The following is a 23,934-nucleotide window of genomic DNA, read 5'->3' on the forward strand; positions in this document are numbered from 1 at the left end:
CGATTGCCATTTGCGCTTCACCGGCCCGGCCTTCCCGACGATTCCGGCGCTATTCTCGTCGTCCGTGTAAAGTTCAGGGAGAGAACTGTTAATTATTTACGCGCATCTTCCCTCTCCCTCTCCTCCTCCTCCTCCTGCTCCGACCCTTTCCTCTCCAGTCGAACATAAAACTGGAATCCTGTGAAATAATTCAAAGACCTGCCAGGTTTCTCCCCCTGCAGAGAGCGGCGCTCCTTATCCCTAAAGTAGCCATTTCGGCTTTGTCAAGGTGATTCCATCAAGCCCTATTGGGTCCGAGTCTGCTCATGCTCGCCACAACAGTCCATTTCTCCCCTTTTCGCTTTGTTTGAGGTAAATGCAGCACGGCAGCAAAACAATGAAACCGATAGAGCATTTCAGCACAAACACAGGCTGCGGGGATATTTTCTTCAGAGTAGATACAGCTTCCAAGTGATGGATGGGAACGACTCGTTTCGGGGCATATTTATTGAGAAAATCAATTTTGCACAGTCTGAATCTATTTAGAAAAGCAAGTAACATGCACAAATGTTACACAGATAATAATATACTCTGTTGCATAATGAAATGCGCTTTCATCCACCAAAGAAAGGCATCAAAATAAATATTGTTTAGAACTGGCATTGAAATTGAAAGCGTTTCCAAATTTCCAACAATGCCCAGAAAAACAAATGACACGTCCAAAGGTTACAAGAATATACTCTATTGCGTAAGGAAATGTGCTTTGATTCACTAAAGGAAGGTACTGAAATGTGTATCATCTTCCAAACCCGTATTGACTTTTGAAGCATCGGAACTGGCAACGGAATCGGTGGAAAATCCCGCCAGAGAACCGTGCCAGACTTTCCTTCAACTCGTAAACCGTGACATTTTTTCGCCGTGGCTCCGATGACAACCATGCTCATCCCTTTGCTTTCACGACTCGCCACGTCAAGAGCCTTCCTTAAGGCTTCGACACCATATCTCATTTAATGGATGAGCCGTCCAAACACGGGATGAAGCGTTACCTGGACAAGATGTTCGCCTTGACAAACGCAAAAAAAACGGACATGCTGTTTTCCTCCCCCCCCAATGGGATTTGCTTCCTAAGGCTAGAACGGAAAAATAAAACAGCATGTACAGAGCTGAAGCTTTTAACGCCCCGGGGCTGGAGGGAGATTACCTTACACACTTGCATGGACCGGCGGACACACACACACACACACACACACACATATACACGAACATGTCATTGCACTCAAAAAGACTTTCACGCAACGCTCACATTTGTACTGGAACTGACACGGGCTTAAATGTGCTCATACACACATGCACACAAACACCTTCCAAGGCGCCTAAGAAGTGTATAGAAAATCCAGTCTATTCAGGTCCGGGGCCCAAGTGGCCATCAGTGCTACTTTCTTCACACAGTGTGATGCAGCCCATCATAAGAAAAGCATTTATTTTTCATAATCTGCACTGTCGTTCTCCTGGCGCGTACTCCCTGGGCTGGACACACCCACAGAGCAAGCTTTGTCCATTACACACACACACACACACATTTAAAATGCATACTACTTCACTATTCAACGGAGAGAAAAGCATCCCAAAAGGTCATGCCTATTCTTCCCAGTAGAACAGCATGGTTGTTCACATTACTATATAAGGACATCTATTGTGTGGGTAGCATCTATGGAGTCTGGCCTTCTAGCCCTAGATAAATATATATACTGTATGTCCATGCTGGAAAAGTTTTATGTTTAATTACTTCACATTCTTGACTTAACATTTCAAGAACATAGATGATTTCCATTTGCAATTCATGTTACTATATATTCGATGCAACTGGCTTAAGATAGCCAATAATTTAAATGGTGTCCCAGAATCATCGCTTTGGCGTAGTAAATGTTTTTTTTTTCATCAAATAGTACTTTTTCTTTCTTCTCTACTTCTATACTGTAAGGGTGCAGTTTTAGGAGGGTTAGTGTTTGCTAGGGATGGGACGATATATCAAAGTTCAATATATCGCGATACAAAAATGTGACAATACGTATCGTGGAGCAGAAAAATGAATCGCATATCATATCGTGAGATAAGCATATCATCCCATCCCTAGTGTTTGCACAAATGATGAACTGCCTTGTGTTAATTCTACACTATTGACTAGGCTATATACTGGGACAATGAGCTTTCTTGTTCATGGCTCCTCTACAGTGCAGTATGGATTTCACATTAAAAGACAAGGCAAAACAGACATCAGCTTTGGATTATGAACCCTTATTGGCCTCACTGTTAAAACAATGGCAACAATAAAAAGCTTAAGACTTAAGCTCACTGTTTCAATGCTGTAACCACTGACTATGATGTTAATTGTGCGAGGGGCAATCAACAGTTATCTACTCGGCATCCCCTGTGTTAAATAGGAACAAAATACCCGCTGTATGGGATCTGTTTGTGGTTCACAAAGTGGGGTCCAGGGACCACTAGAGGGTCCCCAGCATAGTGATGTGTGCTTTAATTTCACTCTCGTTTCACTCACTAAAGCTTAGCACAATGAGAGAATAGCAATATAAGGAAGACTGTTTTGATGAGAGGTTTCACTGTCCCTACTGTATCACCCTACTATGGTGTAGACAGTTATAAAATTTTATGCGATAAAAGTCATATCATATCATATCATATCATATCAAACAGTGTGTCCAGTACTGTGACATCTTTTTTCCATGGATTTTTTGTTGATGAAGTTTGAGTTTCTGTAGGTGGCACCAGAAATGTAAAACACATCAATTCCTGTGTATTTTTCGTGGGAAAAACCTACCAGACAACGGGTGTTTAGATCAACAAATATGAACGCTTTCATGAACTGGCTAAAGGTTGAATCCATAGACTGTAAAAAAATAAAGATGAATGTAGTGAGTGTGACGTCTCCCATAGGCTTCTGAAGGGCCGTTTTGGCCAAAGGGTGGAATTTGGGTTGTCTGCAGAGCCAAAGCACTGCCTACTATTGGCCTGTAATTGGCAACCTGTTGATCACTGGACAGGCGACCTGTCAATCACTATGAAAACAACCCCGTTATATATCCATTATATCCTGTTAATGACACAATTATTTTGAAAACACGATAAGGACACACATTAGAAGAAGTGAAATTAGCTACTGAGGCCATAACCTCTTGCCATAACCTCGTGCATGCATTTAGACTGTGTGTGCGCGTGCATTGTAGTTGTATTTTTGCATTCACAAGAGCCTTGATCAGTTCCCCAACAAGGTAGTAGTGTTGGCAGTCTGTCCCTTCCAGCACATTGACTGACAGGTAAGCTATGTTCTTTGTAGGTGTTGCAGGAAGTGGGGCGGTGCAGACATAAGTATGCAGCGTGTACACTTGATCCAGCGCCTACACTTGATACCTTCACTTTGACAGTGCCCTGAGCTCCGGTGTCAGTCTTTTGTCAGTCCTTCAGCGGTTGTCAGTCAACTACGCTGGAGGCTAGAGTGAGATTTTCCCATAGGAAAACATTGTAGCAGAGATCCGGTTACAAAACCCGTCTCCCCGCGGCATTGACGATTCTTTGGATTTGTGATTTTTCTTTCTCCAGTTGGTGTGTATCCGCCAGTGAGGTTTGCAGTGTGTCCTTTTTCCTCAATTATTTCAGTGACTTTACTGGCATGGCTGTTTTATCAGAAACAAATATTGCCAATATTGTAAACAAAAGTGCATTTTCAGTGTATACACACACCGGCCACTTTATTAGGCACACGTATCTAGTACCGGTTGCTCATCTGTTGCTATAGCCCATTTATCATAAGGGCCAACAGCTTGTCTGTTGTGAGATGCCCTTCTGCACACCACTGTTGTAAAGAGCTGTTATTGGAGCGTAGCTTAAACCAGTCTGCCCATTCTCCTCTGACCTCTGACCTCTGACCTCTCTCATTAACAAGCTGTCTTCGCCCACTGGATGTTTTTTGTTTATGGCAGCATTCACTGTAAACTCTAGAGACTGCAATACTGAAAAATCCCAGGAGGGCAGCTGCTTCTGAGATGCTGAAGCAACAATCATACCGCGGTCAAAGTCGGTCATTTTTGCATGCTGTATATTGAGTTGCTGCCACATGATTGGCTGTTTGGAGGAGCAGGCTATTTGTGTTAACGAGCAGTTAACCTAATAAAGTGGCCAGTGACTGTACATTCAAACCATGCTGAGATGATTATTTGGTGTGAAAACATGCACTATACGATAGATTGAAAACTAAGAATTTCCTCTCTCTCTCTCTCGTTAATCTGCACCCCTCTCTTGCTCTCACTCTCTCTCCTTCACCCTCAACCTTGGTCTCTCCTGTTTTTTGTCACTGACTCTCTCTCTCTCTCTCTCTCTCTCTCTCTCTCTCTCCCTGTCACACTATCAGACAGCCTCTCTGCCGTACATGTCCGACACAGCCCGATTGAATTTCACCTCTCGTCGATCCACCTGCATGGCTTCGCCTCTCACCTCACAAGCAACACACACACACACACACACAGAGCATGGTGTGAAGTGAAGGCAGAGCAGTGGGCCAGCCATGACAAGGCCTTCATACAAGCACCTGGCCGTGTGTGTGTGTGTGTGTGTGACACCTGATGCTTACACCTCTCAGACACACACACCGTCAAGAATACAGATGCACGCATGGATAGCTTCACACACACACACACACATGCACACACACACACACACACATACTTCCCCTGGCACCCGGTACAAAAGAGAGTGAGCTCAGGTAGCTGTCAGGCGCTCTCCCACCGGGAACAGTGGGCAAGTCAAAAACAGCCTCCTCTCCTGTCGCTCCATACACACACGCACGCATACACACACACATACACACACTGTGCTGTGGTGTGAGGAGAGAGACTGAGGAGCGAATGAGATGCCTTAGGCAGATGCTGGAACAGTTGTTCACGCTGTACACAAAGAGTGTGTATGTGTGTGCATGTGTGTGTGTGTGTGTGTGTGTGTCCAGCCAATAGCGCGAAAGCCACCTGCCAGCCAGTCCAAGTGGACATGCCCCCTTGCGTTTAGCCCCAGCCTGGGAACCAGTGATAAGAAATGGCTGTGTGTGTGTGTGTGTGTGTGTGTGTGTGTGCATGCACATCCTCAGCAGTGACATTGGTTGTTCATCTCACTGACCAAGACTGTTTTTTTTTTTTGAGTGGGCCCCCAAGGTTCAGTCAGTAGTTGGGTTTTTGTGTTTATCCCTGCCTTTGTCCATTGATTTCCATTCAAGTGGGCTACCTGTGAGAGCTTGCCATCTCTTTTAACGCCCCTCAGTACTGAAGCAAGGACGTCACGCCAGCTGGCTGACCAACAGCCCACATGTGGGCATGCAGCCACAGCAGCTGTAGCTGCCACTACACGGGTCAATTATTCTGTAAGTCGATGTCGTGTACGCACAACACACACACACACACACACACACACATAGGAGCATACACGCTTCCCGTTTGGTTTGCGCGTCCAACAGCCTCTGACAAACTTTATCGTTTAGCGCTTCATGCTTGATCAAAGCCAAAGAGACAGAGGGAGGTTTGGGATCAAAGCCTTAGGAGTTGTTGTTGTTGGACTGCTGAGGCCTTGCAGTGTTTGGCTAACCTTGGGTTGTTCTCATGTTGTCGGCCCTCCACGTTTTCTTGGACGGCACTTTATTGATGTTTCAAAGACAGCCGTCTCTTCAGATGGTGAAAATGAACCGTCTGCAAGGCTCTGTGTCTGCTGGCTGCCTGTAGACAGCATTGATTTTAACATTGTTGCCCATCTTTGTGAGACTTATAAAGTCGATGCTCTTTTTTTAAAGTAAATTCCTCAGTAGGGAGCTCTTCCCTAACAGCACGCTGTGTGCTTGCTCTGCGTGGATGCATGGACTGATTCTGCCTGAATGAATTGAGAGCATCTGTTTGCTTTACGCCAGGTTCGCACTTAATCCCTAATGCTTTTGTGTTGCTGCAAACTGTGGGGAGTTTTACGCAAGGACCCCACGGCTCACGCATTATTGAGATGAAACTGATCAGACGTGGCTATTGGTTGTAGTATTGGAACATAAACTTTCATTGTAACTCTGGTACACTCATGAAAACAACTGAGAGGTTGTAAAGATGTGGGCAAAGATGTGGGACTCGAAAGTGTGACCAAAAGTAATATTATGATCGTGACATTGTGACCCTTTGCTTTCCAATGAAATTTGCATCAACTGGAGTTCTAGAAAGATAAGTCTGAGCTACACAACAGTGGTCTTGGTCATCAGGGTTTTGAACTTACTGGACTTGAAATTGTGACCAAAAGCAATATTACGACAGTGATTTCATGATCCGATTTTACAGACATCAACCCTAACATCTCTTCCTCTTCCTCTTCCTCTTCCTCTTCTCTCCCCGGCAGGCTGCAGAGGGATGCTGTGCGGCTTCGGCGCCGTGTGCGAGCGCGACCCGGCCGACCCGGCCAAGGCCGAGTGTGTGTGTAAGAGAGTGATTTGTCCGTCGGTGGTGGCGCCCGTCTGCGGCTCAGACTCCTCCACCTACTCCAACGAGTGCGAGCTAGAGAAGGCCCAGTGCAACACGCAGCGGCGCATCAAGGTGCTGCGCAAGGGACCCTGCTGTAAGTACTTACCCACCGAATATTCATAAAGACATTAGTCTGAAAATCTTAGTTTTCTTAAAACTAATGAGGTAATTTCACTTATGTTTTGAGAATTGTCTTCAATAAAGCGTCTAGAAAAATTCCCAAAACAACTGAAATTGCGTTAGAAACTTGGATTATATCTATAGATGGGTGTTTTTCGCAGTGCATGTCAAGAGGCAAGTCAATCCTTCAGAGGCAGAACCATAGAACGTCCAGTTAGAGTTTTCAGTTCCCATCATCTTAAGACTATGAATTTGAATATTGTATACATTCATAGTTGAAGAAAGTAGAGGTTGTGTGGATTTGACTGTACATCTACTGTGCTTAGATATTATTATTATTTGTTCACCACTTTCCAAAGACTTCAGAACGGATTCATATCGTTCTTTGAAAAATTCTATTTCCTGAAATCCTTTCCTTTAATGCATGCTATTTAAAGTGTTTCTATTAGTCTTTGTGGGGTTTGAACATTTTGACAGATCGAGTCGGCTCCTTTGATCCAGACAAGATCAATCAATCTCAGAAAGACCATTGGAAGCAATATGACCCAGGTCTGACATACCCCATTACTGCTGGCAGAGTCGAATTGAAACGCTGTGAAATGTAGTGATTTAACGGCTTAAACCATGGTGAATGTCTGCCTTGGTGGGAGGTTTGAGATGAAATAATATAAATAGGACATGGGATTTGGATGCGAGCCCCCCCCCCCCAAGTGTTTTGATGTTTGGGACAGAAGGCTAACATGGCCTCTCCGCCAGCCAAACACAAAGCCGCAAGTCTCTGAGTGGCACTAAGTCGCTTGTTATTGTCAAGTAAATGGATTTCTATTACAACCCATCCTAATACAACAGGCTTTGTCTTCCTCTCTGTCTTCCTGTATTCATCCCCTACTAATAAAACAAGTCCCCATTATGTCCAATCTATTGTCTTTCCAATATGGCTGCACTCCCACCGCTTAAGCGCCACCTGCACCCTCACAAACAACAAATCGTGTGCCACCCACTGGTCCCGTTGGTAGCCATCCAATGTGTATTATATCCCTTGGCCCCTGGTGGGTGCCTATAGTCCTAGCTCTCATTGCTTCTCTTTAGCAAAGCCCATCAAGATCCAGGACACCGAGGGGATGGGCGGACGCCTGCCAAAGCTGCAACATTGCAGCAGCCACAATAACAATGTGGTGTTTCGTCAGCGCCTCGCCTGCTTGCCAGGGTGGGCCCACTGCTAATTCCAGGGGTCTGATTGCAGTGCTGGCTGGGGCCTGGCACTAATAACCAGCTTGGTGACTGGACACCGCTGGCACAGTGGAAAGGCATAGATAGAACGGATGGAGGCAAGCCAGGAGGGATAGAGAGGGTACAGTGTAGAAGAGAGAGGAGAAGCAGATCTGAAGAAAGAGGGAGAGAATATCGAAACGGGAATGGGCAATGAAACATTTAGAGAGAGGGGGTGAGACAGCGATGAGCAGAGAAACAAAGGCAGGAATCAAAACACAAAGAGAGGAATACAGAGGCAAATAGAGTGAGAGAACAGTAGAGAGAAAGGTAGAGCAAGGGCTGTAATGATGGCGTAGGGAGAAGCACCATAATTACCCAGCTCCCCTTGCTGCCAACAGCAAGAGGCACCCTGACTGTTCCTCCCTGTCGGCACAACCTCTCGGCACCGCTTGGTTTCATGGGATGTCAGTGTGTTAATCCCCCTTTCTACCTGGTATGAACATGTATGCAGATTGTGTCTAGATATGATTACAGTGACCTGACGTTAAAATGTGTCTCCGATGTACAAATTACAATCTGCCACCTGTTTGATTTGCGCGCACTTCTTCGCACGATCCGCACACAGAAGTTTATTTCTGTTCCCGTAGTTGCTATATGTGGATTGGATATTCACACTCTCTGATCACCTCCATCCAGATCCAACGCATCTTGGGTGCATTTTACACCTGGATCTTAGGCATTTTTGCTCTATCTCCCCAAAATCCGATTACCTGGGATGCATGAATGCCACGTGCAAATGGAGTATTGTTTGGACAATTTATCCAGACAAATCTTCTTCTTCTTCTACCAGATTATTCAGTAGGTAGAAGCCACAGTTCACAATTTGCTATCGTAGAGCAGACTTTGCTAGAGCTAGAACTTCCATTACAAAGGTTGAAGACATTCTTTTGATTGGCAGGATCTGCCCAGCGCTCGCCAAATCTCACCACCAACTCCACATGGCTGTTAGGTACTGATGTAGATGACCTGAATTTCTTCTAACTCTAGGCCACCAATGAGTTTGAATATGTGGAAGTCAGGATATTGTGCTTTGACCTTAAGCGATAAATGAGCAGTGTTGCAGATCAGACAGTGTCCCCAAACGTCCTCGCTCTTAATTCCTTTTTTCCTCTTTGCTATTTTTCAACACTGTACTATATATTCCGGTGAACTCCGCGCGGCAGTCGCTGGTAAGTGTCTGCCAACCTCTTAGCTTGCTCTCACCCATTCTGCGGGTTTTATTTACCTTTTGCTTTTATTGAAACAGCCTTGTTGAAAACCCTCCCACATGCGGTGAAATGACTTCTGTGAATAGACAGTAGTAGGAAGGGCTGCTGACCCAAGAATCAAAGGAAGTGGTTTTATAGAGGGGGTGAAAAGCTCAGCCAAGGCATAAGCTGTGGTTAAACTACTTATCAGAAGAGTAGAGTGTGTGTATGAATGTGTCTGCACACGTGTGTGTGCGGTTGTACTGTACTGCAATCAGTCAGTGTGTACATTTTAGAAGCATAGGTGCAGGATTGTACACATGCACGTTGGTCTGCACGTGTGTGTGTGTGTGTGTGTGTGCATGCTTGTGTGTGTGTGTGAGTGTTAAGAGGTCAGGGGAAGCCGAGTGACAGGTTCTCATTCTCTTTCTGCCTGCAATAAATTCAGCCGGTACAGAGGGTCTCGACAGGTCACTCCGACTGAGATTATGGAGTTGTCTGGGCTGATGGAGGGAGAGCGAGGTGGAGAGAGAGAGAGAGAGAGAGGAGGAGAAGAGAGGGAAGGAGGGGAGGGAATGAGAGAGCTTTTACCTTTTAAGAATAGTGTGGGTGGTTGGATTGGCCGCTTTTGTGCAAAGCCTCGTTTGACTCGTTCGATTTGAATGGGGGGTTTTCATTGGGGTAAGTGAATTGGCCGGCGTTCTGAGGAAACGCCGTGTCCAATTCAAATCAACTCGGGAGTTTTCTCCGGCTCTCAAGAGCGCGCTCTCAAAAGAAGTTTTTCCCCGCAGATTATCCTCTTTTCAAAGGGACAGGAGTCGCGCGGAGTGTTTTGTCAGCGCTGAGCGCAGTTTGAGTTAATGTGTGCGTTCTCCACGATGCACCGGCTGCACGGGTGTGCCTGCACATAAAGCAGGGATGTGGTGTTGCGTTCACATCCTAGCAGAAGAAGCGGAAGAGTGAGATGGAAGAACTTGAAAGCGTTCATGTGTTTATCTCACTGGGACGCCCACATCAGAGGTTTTACGTATTTATGAATTTGAAATCAACCATTAACGAACTGCAGAAGACATTGTTCACTTTTTTGTAAGTAGTAGATTGTATTCATGTGAACATAACTGATTTGTATTATTTTGGACTGCTGTCGTCGGTGGATTTGCTGTCCTATTTGTTTGCTTTGTTGATACACTTCTGCAATTCATGATGTGATAGTTTTTTCCCAGCTGCAGCTCGTATTTACAGTAAATATGACATGACCTGAATACAGCGTAGTGTCACCTAAACTCAGTTTACCAGCCGTTTTATTTGTGGGATAGAATTTATACACCTAATATAGGCTGGCATGAATCTTTATGATATGAAATTCAGAATATACATCATAGTAAGTTAAACTGATAATAATATGATAATAACTTTATTTGTATAGCACTTTTCTAAAAACAATGTTTACAAAGTGCTTTACATACAATAAATCCCAGAGAGACAGTGATGTAAAAGTACCACATTTAAATAAATAAATAAAAAATAGGAATAAAAGGAAATACCAGAGATACAGATACAACTAGAAAACGGAGATGCAACTAAAAAACAGATAGAATTTTACATAAAAGTGTGCCCAGACAATGCAAGTTCTCCCCTAAAGACACAGTAATAAATAACAAAATAAGTAAAAAACAAATAATAAATCGTACTATTTCATAGTACGATTATCTTGACCAAAATTATCACGATACACAATATTATCTCGATAATTAAAAAGATAAAAACTTAAAAACCAGTACTATAATATGCTTCAGTTACTTAAAAATTAATTTATTATATCAATCACAAGACATTTAACTTTTTTCTTAAAAAACATAATGATAAAATTCTGCTTTAGCTCATAGTAAGGATAGTTACACAAATGAAAATCCAAATAACAGCATCTAAAATAAATCAAATAATCAAATCCCTCTTTCTTTCTTTCCTTTCCTCCCTCCTGCTCTCCTTCCCTCCTTCGGTCCCTTCACTCCTTTTGCTCCCTCTCTGCCTTCCTCCCTACTTCTCTCCTTCCGTCTTTCGGGCTCTTTCCTTTCCCTCTTCCCTTTCGTGTATAGAAACTGTACGGATAGTTTTAACAACACAAATAAAAATCCAAATAACAGCATCTAAAATAAGTCAAAGTGCTGCTGACCTGGATCCACTTTTAACCTAGTCAGCAACATGAATATAACAATTTATTATAACACGAACCCTTTTGGGGAAAATATCGGTTATCACGGTGGGCATGAAAAAATAGTTTTTCACCGTGATATATAGTAACACCGGTTATTGTCCCATCCCTACAGCGCAGCTCAGCTCAGTTTAGATCCACAGTGGAAAATCCCCTTTACTCTATGCGACCACATTCATTTAGCGCCAAGCTCATAACACTGAACCGCCTATTACAAAGCTTAAGTGCCGAGGTAACGGTGTAAGTCCCCTCTCGAGGCCAAGAGAAAGACCCACAGATCACGGACGCTCGGGCCCCCGGCGGCCCCCGGCGGCCCCCGGCGCTCCACTCTAATATTCACATAACCCGGCCCTTCACGGTTCAGCCCAGCTCTGCGCCGGCTTCTTCATTATCTCCCCTTTTGTTTGAGACGGGTGATTTGGGAGCGGCGGGGGTCAAGTTTCCGGCGGTCAGGCGGTCAGGCGCCCCGGCGGCGAGCGGATAATGGGCCTCAGATATTATCAGAATTAAAAGGAGGCGGCCGCGTTTAAATTGGCCCTGCCGGAGCGCCTGATAGCCACGCAGGATGAGAGGAGGAAGAAAATACTCCGATAGAGAGAGAGAGAGAGAGTGAAACATAGCCAGCAGAAGCACTTTCTGGTTCAGCCCGACACCCTGGGAGACATTTGGGTAGCCTGTGTGTGTGTGTGTGTGTGTGTGTGTGTGTGTGTGTGTGTGTGTGGCAGGGGAACGTGCGCCATGTTGGCTCTCCTAATATTGGACTTGGAGCAGAGTGGTAAATACACTCCCCTTTCCCAGAGAGAGCCAGAGAAGTGCTACAGAACTCATTTTGAGTGGCCACTCTAGTGGAACACAGACTTTTCTGTTTTTTTTTTTTCTTTTAGTTTTATGTGGTTTTTTTGGAAGGGTGCAACAAGTGATGCAAAAAGGTGAGGTGTGTGTGTGTTTGGGGTGGGGGGGTGACTGGGGTTGGAGGGAGTGATCAATGCTGGAGATCGATTGTGTATGTGTGTGTGTGTGTTTGTGGAGAGTCGGCCATAAACACAGCCCGCTGTCTCCTGCCCCATCAGTCTGCTCTCTCTCTCTCTCTCTCCCCCTCTCTCTCTCTCTCTTTCTCTCTCTCTCCCTCTCTCCGGTTTGCAGGAGGGTTTTTATCTCTCCCGCACCGACAGACTCTTCACTCCTCACAGCCAAAGCAGAAAACCAGCCGTCTGTCTGCCTGTCTGTCTGCTGTACCTTACTGCATGCCTTTAGTCCTGATAGGAAAATCTCTCCTTAGACCCATTTGATATGAATCGTGATCCATAGGTAGCGACTCGGCAGGAAAGATATCTCTGAGCTGCGATTGCATTGACTTTTTTATTTTTTGATCTGACAGAATACAATATGATTCAGCTTAGTGCCATGAGGAGCAATGCAGCATTTACTTGATGCGACTCTATTTTGGATATACTTGCAGATATATCAGCACATAGGAAGAAAATGTATTTCCATTGTCCAAAATATATCTTCATGAATGTCGCCTACCATATCTACCATATCTAGTCATGTCTCTTTAATTTCCATTTAGGAAATGATTGACCGACGGAATCAAAGGTTATTAGGGATGGGACGATATATCGAAATTCAATATATCGCGATACGAAAATGTGACAATACGTATCGTGGGGCAGAAAAATGAATCGCCATATTTCAATTTCTTTTCAATGTGTTTCCTTCTCTTTGCTGCTGAACTAGCTGTTGAGCAAGGTTTTTTTTCCTTCCCAGAGAACCTAAAGCCGTCTTTGGCCTCAGCTCCCGGCCTTTTTTTTTTTTTTTCTTAACTCCGGCTGTACTCTTTGTCTCTTGCCTGGCTGCTAGTTAGGCTGGTTGTTAAGGTGTTTGGTCAGGACCTGGGAAAGCCCTGGTTTATCCTCTAGCAGGGCCAAAAGCCTGCAAGACCAAACCATCTTTTCCCCACCGGCGCCGGAGAAACGTGAGACGAAAGCCAACCTCCTTTATTCCTCCTTTACCCCCCTCCACTTCCACTTCCTCTCTTCCGTTCGTCCTCTGGCGGGCTCGTCGTTTCCCCGGTGACACGCCCGGTTGCCCTTGGTGACAGTGGAGCTGGTAAGAGAGGTAGACTGGTGGAAAATGAGTTTTGGTTTTGCCAAAGCGCTGATAGAGATACAACATTCACCTGTTCAGTCTGAGGGGGCAGGTGTCATCTTCACCTCCTTTCTGTCTTTCTTCCCTCCCTCCTTCCCTCCCTTTTTCTTTCCTTCTTCCTTCCCTTCTTCCCTCCTTTCCTCCCGCTTTGCTTCCTTCTTCCCTCCCTCCTTCCTTTCCTTCTTCCTTCCATACCTCCTCTCTTCCTTTCCCCCTATCCTTATTTCCTTCTTCCTTCCCTCCTTTTCTTCCCCTCCCTCACCCCTCTGTTCCTCCTTCCTCCTCCTTCACTCCTTCTCTCCTCCCCCTCCTCCCTCCCTTTCACTCCATTCTTCTGCCTCTGTTTTTCCACTTCTCTTTCATGTGCTCGCTGTTGGACTCGGCAAAAATAATTCCGTCACGCTCTCCTCGCTCTCTCTGTCTCTGTCTCTCTCTCTCTCTCACACTATTTTTCACTCTATCACTTCTCTTCCATTGGCTTCTTTAAGACACAAACTCTCTCTGTGTTTTTCTGTTTTCTTGCTGCCGGTCTCATCAGTAGTAACACACAAACACACACACAGCGTAATCTAATTTCTCTCGGGTGATTGCTGAACACATTTAAGCAGGCGCACGCACGCACACACGCACACGCACACACACACACACACAGGGCGAGAGGTCATCGTAAATAACTCGGTTTTCGCACTTTCATTTCCCTGGGGCATTGACTGTTGCTTGGTATTCATAACCATAACATGCAGAACTTGACAGTCCGGCGCTGGTGTATGTGTGTGTGTGTGTGTGTGTGTGTGTGTGTGTGTACAGTAAATGATTCTGTATTTTTACCCCCATACATATACACACATGCTCTGCAGGCATTTTGCAAGCCGATTGGAAAATACATATACTCGCTATCGGCTTCCCCATACACACGCATACACACACACACACACACACACAGAAAGAAAAGAGATGATAATGGGCTTTGCTGGAATCCTGTATCTATCTCTCCTCGCCGTTCCACTCGTCATCCGACCGCTAATACTTGTAAGACAAATCCTTACTTCTCTCTCTCTCTCTCTCTTTCTCTCTCTCTCTCTCTCTCTCTCTCTTTCTCACCTCTCTAAGACCCACGGGCTAACACCGCTTACACACACACACACACACACACACACACACATCCATATCCGCGCACACTTGCTTAATACCAGACAAGGGGGTTGTGTTTTGAGACGTTTTTAATGTATTTATGCATTTGGCTTCTGCTGAATAATACATAGTTATTTGTTATTTTTCCCTGCTTATGCTGTCAGAGAGACGAAAAGGAGAGAAAATAAGAGAAAAGCGAAGCGGGTGTTTAAAATGAGGATAACTACCAGCTCAGCAGACAATAGTGGATATATATTTATTTTTTATTTGTGTGGAACAACAATGGTGACAACTGTCAGGAGCCCGATTTCTAAAGAATACTTATTCGCCTCTTTATTTGCTTTCGTTCCTCTTGTGTGTGTATGGAAGCGGATGAGTGTGTGTGTGTGTGTGTGTGTGTGTGTGTGCAGCTATCAGACAATACAGACACATGTCCTTATATAAACTCACCTCTCTCTCTATCAGTTCGGTTCCATTCAGCGACTTTATTGGCATGAGTGTTTATCAGAGATGGTCTTGCCAAAGCAACGTATAAAATATACATTTTCATAAGCGGCACACATTCATGTTAGTGTTGCTATTCTTGCTATTCTCTTCCCCCGACTCTAATGCTGCGTTCACATAGTGACTTGACACATGACTTGGACCCGAGTCACAGTTTTAATTGCTTGAGACTTGAGACTTGACTTTCTAAAGTCTTGACTTGAGATCTTGTGTTTGTGTAAATGACTCAGATTGAAAGTGATGAGATTTGTTCCAGCAGACGACTGAATTTAAATTCTGTTTTCTGAATTTGTATGGAATGCTTGAATTTATTGAAGTTGAAACTGATTATAGAAATCAAACTCATGATGCTCTTACCAAGTTTTTATCCTATTAAAACCATATTGCATTGAAAAGTCCTAGATATTTAGTTTTCTTTAAGATATTAGATTGATACTGGACTCTGGATTTGTTCTGACTTGACTTGGTGTTCTACATTTAGACTTGAGACTTGACATTAATGACATGGACTTGACTTGGTAATCTACATTTAGACTTGGGAATTGACTTGAGACTTGTGCCTCAAGACTTGGGACTTGAGCAAAGTGAAAAATTAAGTGACACAATAATATTTAAAGTCACAATGAAATCATTTTTTTCCCCACCTTCTTAGCTAATTCTCTATTTCATAACATACACCAACAATAAATGACAAAAAACACCCTGACATCCTGTTTCAACCACAAAAACGTTGAATTCCAAAATTCAAAATGCAGTTTCTTTATGACTTTAACAGATCAGTTTTTCTAGTGTTTATCAAAATCACTTGACAGACATCCTTTCAAAGTGAGGATGGGCCAAAATACCCTAATTTCTCTCCCAAAAGTCCTTATTTTCTTATTTTTTGCCCTCAAATTGGTCCCCTCAAGTACAGTAACACACACCCACTGCCTGCCTCTATAGTAATAATGTTTCCCACAGAGAGAGGAGGATCAGTTCTTGCTACTTTCATCCACTATTTACACTGAATAAATGTCACTAGTTCCTGCTTCTCTCAGCTTCCTACTCTCTCCTCCTGTCTCCCAGAGAGGCTTATCAAAACAGATAAATTGAACTGTTGTCGTGTTAAACAGGTTCCTATATTACAGGACTGAACTGAGCAGCCCGGTTTAAGGAGTTTATCTGAATGTGTGTGCATAGACATAGAATTAGTTGTCAATTAACAGAACTTATTGCTTTTTTGTACGATTGCTAAAATGGTATTCTACCAGATTCTTGTTGCTAAGCGCTCTTTCTCTTCACTTTTAACATACTTCATTGAGCTTATCATGCATGCGTGTTGTGTGTGTGTGTGTGTGTGTGTGAGTGTGTGCTGTGTCTTCATGCAGATGTGCCCGTGCGCTTGTGTGTGTGCGTCAGGCACCGACAACTAATCGACTGATTAAGCACTGAACGGCATATTGCGCCCAGCAGCCATCACTCATTTACCAGCGCCGATGGCAAAGGCCAAGTATGGTTAGCCGACGCTTCGCTGCACATCAGCGCCGATTTTTGGCTCCCCACCACCATTGGCTGGTGCTTTAATCAGGAGCTAATGAAAGGAGACTCGGGGCGTATGCACCAGTTAGCCCACATGGATCCGCTTCGCTCTTTCCAAGGCCGGGATCACACTGTTGAATGTGTCACTCTAAATAGGAAGTTAATTCGAAGGAATATGCTATGCTAAGATTTATTCTCCTTATGGGCTACTTATGCATGCATAAAACTAAAATGTATGTTGTTTTGCCCTGTTTTGAGAAGCTTTAGTGATGAAGGCATTTCATACGTCTGATCAATTTCATCTCAATACATTTGATCCAGGGGTGCCTTGTGTTGAACTCTAAATATAAAAGCATCACGGTTTATTAGGGATGGGACGATATATCGAAATTCAATATATTGCGATACAAAAATGTGACAATACGTATCGTGGAGCAGAAAAATGAATCGCGATATTTTATTCTGCTGTAGTAATCAAAAATGACACGCTTCACCATCACAATTTCACAAGCTCTCCATCCAAATTATACTATTTACACTTTGTTGTACAAATGTGTACAATTGTTGTTTACATTCTAGCAGCCAATGGCATCGCTGGAAAGATTTGTGTCGAATCGTATCGTGAGGTAAACAACTGAGAAATGAATAGCAGCTCTGGCTGGAGGTTCCCTGACACTGCGTCTTGGCACCAAGATCTTCTTTGTCCATCTGGAAAGGCGTAATACTTAATCCATAATCCCAATCAAAACACGGGACGGGAGACAACAAATCTCAATACGGGGACGGTTTTTCTCAAGGGGCTGTGAGGCCTACAGGTTAGTCTGGTTTTGTCTCCATTTTTGACACTTGTAGATAAACCTGTTGGTGTTACGACAGCTTGAGAGTTTGCAAAGCTCCAAAAGTGTAACTCTCCAAAGTGTGTTCTTCTAAATGCGGGTTTTGATATCCGTCGACGTGCTTTTTGGGGAAATCAGCCGTTTGTCCTTTCAAAGACCCCCCGTGTCTCTACCTCTGTTTACATAAATGCCACATCCAGGCGATTTAATCCCGGCTTGTCTCCTTTCTGCCACTCGGCGGAATAAGTGGGCCCTCGTCTCGTCCCAGACAGCCGTCCCAGCAGCCCCCTCCCCCACCCCCTCATCCCCCCGCTGCGCTCGGCGGCGTCTTTCAAACGGAAGATATCTGCCATTAGAAAAAAAAAAAAAAAAAAAAAGTAGTCACACCTGCAATTACAAAAAGTGACTGCCGGCAGGAAAGCCAGTCTGTGAAATAAGCATTCGAATAGTTTGGAATCTTAAGATCTGGCAACATCGTGACCTCGTCGTATTCAGGTAGCGCATTATTTGTTGTTTTCTATTATAAGATGTGAAGCTTTTGGAGATGAAACCCTTCACTTTAAACCTTCAAAGCCCCTCCCAACATTTCTTCAACGTCAGCTTTATGTGTCGCGCAAACGCCGCTTTGCCTGTCGGGCCGACCTCGAGCGCGTGGATTGCGCGAACGTTCGGGTTCAACTCTGTCCAGACAAACGCCGCCGAACACACACACACCACACACACACACGCCGCTACTTGCTGCCGGCAGCGCGATGAGGGCTTTTTTCGTGGTCGATTTTCCATCCTCGAGTGCGAACAGCAAAGCATGTAAAAGAGAGCGACAGCTGCAGTCAAATGGAGCTCCTTTGAAGAACTACATCAAACACAGAGAGAATCATCTCCCAGCTATTGGGCCGACAGTACAGAGAGCGGAGGAAGAGTGTGTGCGAGTGAGTGTGTGTGTGTGTGTGTGTGTGTGTGTGTGTGGATTGCATGTTGGAGAGGTGTACAGGACTGTTAATCCTTTGGCCTTCCCTGCCTCCCCGCCTTCTGCTCCTCATCACTGGTTTTGCGTGTCTGGCTGCACGCTCCCGTCCGTGTTTAGCTCTTGGATCGCTCTCTTTATTGATCTTGTCTGGTTAAATCTTGTTTATTTTCTGATCGTCCCGAGCCATCCTCTCAACTTTCTCATCTTCGTTTTTTCATTTTGTCTCATCGCTGCAGTGTTTCTGCACTGCACTTCCCAGAGATCACCTGTCAATCAAACAGTGTGGGCGGGACTGTGATGTCTGTCTCCTTGGATTTTCTGTTGATGCAGTTTGAGTTTCTCTTTTCTTTGTCTGTTCAGCCATGGTGGCTATCACTGCTCATGCTAACTACCCAGTTCATCTTCTTCTGTTTATTCCAAACAAACCGGAAAACGGCAGAGGATGCAAACGAGAGAGCAAATGCAAAAGCTTTCATGAACTGGATATAGGTTGGATCACTCGTTCCTTTCCCTCCATCTTGGCTTTCTGCTGTTTTGTTTTCTCTCCCGCCCCCTTATGCCCCCTCTCTCTCTTTCTCTCTCTCTCTCTCTCTCTCCCTCTCTCCCTCTCCTCTTCCCCGTACCAGTGATAGGGGGGTATCTTGATTAGAGCACACATCGCCAACCCCCCCACCCCCGCATCAGTGCATTTGATTAGCTTCAACCCCCTGCTCCCTCCCTTATCACTATCAGCACAACAGGAGGCACACACACACACACACACACTCACAAACATACACACACTCACAAACATACCCACACAACAGCCATGCGCGCAAACTCGTACACAAACGCACCTGAACGCAAAGTCTTTCTGTATGCGCGCACTTCCATATGAACACACACTCGGTATCTCCCTACACACACACACACACACACACACACACACACATCTGGGCTGCTGCTGGCATTGTGGCGGCACAGCGTCAAGCGAACCCAGCGTGGCGCTGACAGCTCCCCAGCCCTAATGAAGCATTAATAAACTCCAGCACAAAACACTGGATCAAAGCGCGGCAGACAGCAGGCCTCAGTAATACAGTACTACCCACCTGCCTGGCTGTCTGCTGGCTGCCAGGAGATGAGAGGAGAGGGGGAAAGGATCACTGTAATTCCCCCTCCCCAGTCCGCCCCACTTCTCTAGGAGCCACTCTTTCCCTTTTACCTACTCTGGAGTCGTCTGTGTCGTTTCATTAAGTGTACCTCAGGCCTATTCAACTGGCGGCCCACGGGCCAACTCCGGCCCGCCAATCAAGTCACACCGGCCCGCCGATCAGTTCTGTTTACAAATATATTAAATGTAAAACCTGAAGAAAATAAAATCACGCGAATAACGGACATTTTTGCCACAATAAATCCTTCAAACCAGCAGAGCGCTCCTGTGTAATGTAAACTAGATCCTGTTCTACATACTCCGGTACGGTAGGTGCAGTGTTGCCAACTTGGTGACTTTGTCGCTAGACTTAGTGACTTTTCAGACCCCCCTGGCGACTTTATTTCTCAAAAGCGACTAGCGACAAATCTGGCGACTTTTTCTGACTATGGGAACGGCTGATGCCGGTTTTCTCTACTTGCCTGTCTAATCCAGAGAGGTCTGATGCGCTTCCCACACACAGCGTAGCCCCCCTCCCTCCGCTGAGAGCAGGGACTATAGGATAGGGTCCACGTGTAATTGCTACCGGCGTACGCCGAAACTGGCCCAGGTGGGCGGAGTCAGCACTTAAACAGGCTACGCCGTGGCGTGCATAACAAGTACAGCATTATATATTGATATGCAAATTATCGTATGACATCATCAATGTCACTATCAATGCTGAAGTAAAGAAAAGCTGATGCCGAAAATCATCAATTCAACAGCGACTGGACTGAGAAATATGTGTAAATAAAGAAAAAGAAAATGAAATTAAGCACTTGGCCTAATTACTTAAAGAATGCCTATTTATTTTCTTTTTTAATTTATGATTAGACTACTATTGCAATGTAGCGAAGTAAAAGTTTTCAAAAGTGTACATACATAATGAAATGAAATGTCCGGCCCCCGGGCCCTTAGCTTTCTGACAATGTGGCCCCCTGAACAATATAGCTGAATAACCCTGGTGTACCTATTGTAAACTAATGTTGCATCTTAGGCTTTTGTTAACATTTTTGAAATGAGTTTCTTAGACAAATATAAATAGTGAAGTTGATCCTATGTATAAATTTCTTTCCAAAGCCTTTGCCTTTCCATCAAGGCAAAGGGCGGCTGCTTTAAATAATCTAAAATATAAGATAGTTTTGATTTGTTTCACACTTTTTTGGTCACTGAATAATTCCATTTGTGTTATTTCATAGTTTTGATGTCTTTACTGTTATTCTAAAATGTGGAAAATAGTAAAAATGAAGGAAAATGCAGTGTCCCCAAACTTTTGACTGGCAGTGTACTCTTTGGTTAAAAATCAAAACAAACCTGGAGGGTTGGGTTAGGGTCCAATATTGGCCTTTTATGAAAAATCAGATTTCAGCTGGTCGGTTTTGCCCAAAGTTCCTCCCTGACCAAAGCAACCAAAATCCTCTAAAGAAATTGTATTTTCTTTGCATATTTTATTTATTCATTTTAGTTCTTTTTAGTTTTTATTCATTTCAAGGTTTCAGTTTTCACATGACGGTTTCAGAGGCTTTTCCACCCTGATGAGTTTTTGGAATGGAAATGGTCAAATTTAAAGATATTGAATATCAGCGTGAAATATCTGCTATCAGCAGCTTCAGATGAAAAATGTCCCCATTGTTATCAGCCTTCAAAAAGCCACATCTGTCAAACCCAAGTGGAGGTCATAAAGCATATGATTTATGTCTGGCTGCTCATTGCTTTCAAAAACCATCGACTGAGCTGTTATCAGTATCTGTGTGAGGATGAGGAGGAATGGAGACACGTGAGGTGATTTATCAGGTTTTTAAGTAAGCAGTTTGCTACTATTCAATTACAGGTTGTCAGCCATGTTCCCTAAAGCAGCTGTGTCACAACTTGGCCAATCTGTGTACCGTTTTGAATCCCAGTTTCCCTGATTTCAGTGCTTCAGTGCGACGTTCAAGTGCTGCGTCCTGGTGGGAATGTCGTGTATCTGATAATGCCAACGGCGCATGCATAAGTCCTCATAGGCAGTCCAGTCACAATACTGAAACCCGATTGGCAGACAGTACAGCTCTTCTAATTCAAATGAGGCAAGTCTGCTGCAAAATTGCCTGATTGGAAGGATTTTATTAATTATTTTGTGAAGGGAGCCAATCAAATCCAAGTCCAGTTGAAATGCATTGACTGGAGTTAGTCCAAAACTACCTGTAAAATGCAATAGCTTTAGATTTAACAACTCAAACAAAATCAAATTTTAACAAAGTCTCCATTAATCATCTTTGATCATGCATGTAAATAAATAGAGGGAAATGTGAATTCCTCTAATAGGGCCCCTTTAATGTCAAGTGTTCTACTGGGTCTTCAGAAACCGGGGGTGGCATCTCTCTTTTCGCGCCGGCACATGCCTTTGCTTCCGTGTCACTCTCTTGTCTTTATCTCTCCATCTATCTGCATCCTTATCTTTCTTCCTCGTTATCTCCGCAGTCTAAACCTCGCCGAGCCTTCCTCCAGTGAGGGAGAGCAATCTAATTGGCGGCGAGGAGCATTCTAATTTAGAGAAGTCTCCTCCGCCGACTTTCTCGGCTCCCTGCCCCCTCCTTCCTTTTTTTTTTACCACCTTTCAAATGATAATAATGAGAAAATACAAGCCAGAACTCCCCAAAGTTTGCTGCGGCGAGTGTTTTTTTTTTTTTTTCTCGTTCCATATATGCTTGTTACACCGGTCACATTCGCCCAGGCAATTTGCCTGCTTGTCTGAGTCTGAGAAGGGAGGCTTATCTGCACTAACGCCCCGTTGAGGCTGCGCTTCACCGAAAAATCGGCCCCTGTTAGCATTCAAATCAAGAGCCCCCCCCTCCTCTCCTCTTCTTCCCATCCTACCTAGCCCCCTACCAATGACCCCCCCCCCCCCCCCCCCCTCCTTTGCCTGTCAGCACGCCAGCTACGCTCGGAGGAAAGGGTGGGGGGGGGGAGAAAGAGCCCGGGCTATTATTTAATGAGATCAAGAAGAGCGAGGAGAATGCTGTTTACTGTCACAAAGCAAACAGGGCCCTCTCAGCGGGCGAGGAGGATCACTGCGCTTCCCCCCTCGTCTTCCTCCTCTTCCTCGCCTCGGCCTGGCAGCTGCGGCTGTAGCCTCGGCTTTAACGACTACCATTTCACGGAGACCGTAAGCCCGCTGACAAGGTGCTTCTTCTTGTCAGGGCGGATACTTCCAACGCTCTCCGTGAATCCGCCTCCCGTTCCCCAACAGCAGGCGCCTCAAAACACAGCACAGCTTTTGAAGGTTATTTCTGGTTGTATACGCCGCATAACAAGAGGCCAAACTATTTTTCCGCTGTAAATAGCATTACGGCTTGTGTGCGGCTTCCAGCCATTGTTGCCGCCGCGATTTGACTCGGCCCTTTACCTGCTCGGGCAGATACAGCGAGGTCATTAATGCAGAGCAGGTTCCCAGAGGTCATCGAAGTGCTATTGTTCATATGATTAGCCACAAATTAGGGGCTAAGTGTCACAGTCTCTAGCTGGTGCAGATTGGCTGCCTTTAAGCCAGGGGTCGCTGGGTCACAACGAAATCTATGGTTTCCTCTGGGTAAATCACATCATTTTCCATTAGTTTCCTTAGGTTAGAGTCCTGCAGTGCTGCAGTTCTAGAGTTTATCGTATGGGTATTGCAAGTTATTCTTGAGTTATCTTTGTCATCCGTTAGTCTCGGAATTAGGTTAAAAGCTCCGATTGCAATACAGCACAAACATAAAATGGAAAAAAACAGCTGTGTTCGTTAAGGAGTCTATCGCACCAAGCCTCAAAAGGACTTGACAAGAGAGAGAGAGAGAGAAAAAAAAGGGGAAAAATGTGTCACGAAGATGTGGGGGGGAGATGTGTATCCTTTGATCAGACAGCACACCAAAGCACTATTATTGCCACTCCTGTCTCCTTACACATCCATAATATATCTCTGCAATCATTCCATCCTTTTAACAACAAGGCAGTGGCACGCTACCCATTCCGTCCTAAAGTAGGGTATCATATTTTCAGAAAAAGGCAAACATGTTCTGAAAAGGGGGGGAACATACTCTTCTATTGTCTTTTCTTCGACAAGATGCATGAGGGAAATGAAAAAACAAAGTGCACAGTGAAGGATTGCAGATTTCATATACCCACTCCTCCCTGAAATTAGATCCATTGACATAGGGTATAACAAAAGAGGGGATGATATTAAACACGGGTAAATATTTATTCCAAAAGTGGTGGGGTTAGGAAATGAGAGGGCCGCCAAAATTGCGCTCCTCTCTCAGGGGAGTGCTCCGTCTACGAGCGTGTTTGTCCGCGGCAGTCATAAATATGTATCGGGCTGCGAAATGACAG

The 23,934-nt window shown here is 44.7% G+C and overlaps 1 protein-coding gene across 1 annotated transcript in view; it reads left to right on the plus strand.

The window, feature by feature from the left end:
- agrn (agrin) overlaps positions 1-23,934 on the plus strand; it is a 247,780-nt gene that overhangs the window by 138,175 nt on the left and 85,671 nt on the right. Inside the window, exon 4 of the mRNA XM_078288305.1 lies at positions 6,406-6,621. Coding sequence (XP_078144431.1) covers positions 6,406-6,621 — 216 coding nt within the window. The remainder of the gene's footprint in view (positions 1-6,405; positions 6,622-23,934) is intronic.

The sequence above is a fragment of the Centroberyx gerrardi genome, chromosome 14 (genome assembly GCF_048128805.1).
Source record: "Centroberyx gerrardi isolate f3 chromosome 14, fCenGer3.hap1.cur.20231027, whole genome shotgun sequence".
Classification (NCBI taxonomy): domain Eukaryota; kingdom Metazoa; phylum Chordata; class Actinopteri; order Beryciformes; family Berycidae; genus Centroberyx; species Centroberyx gerrardi.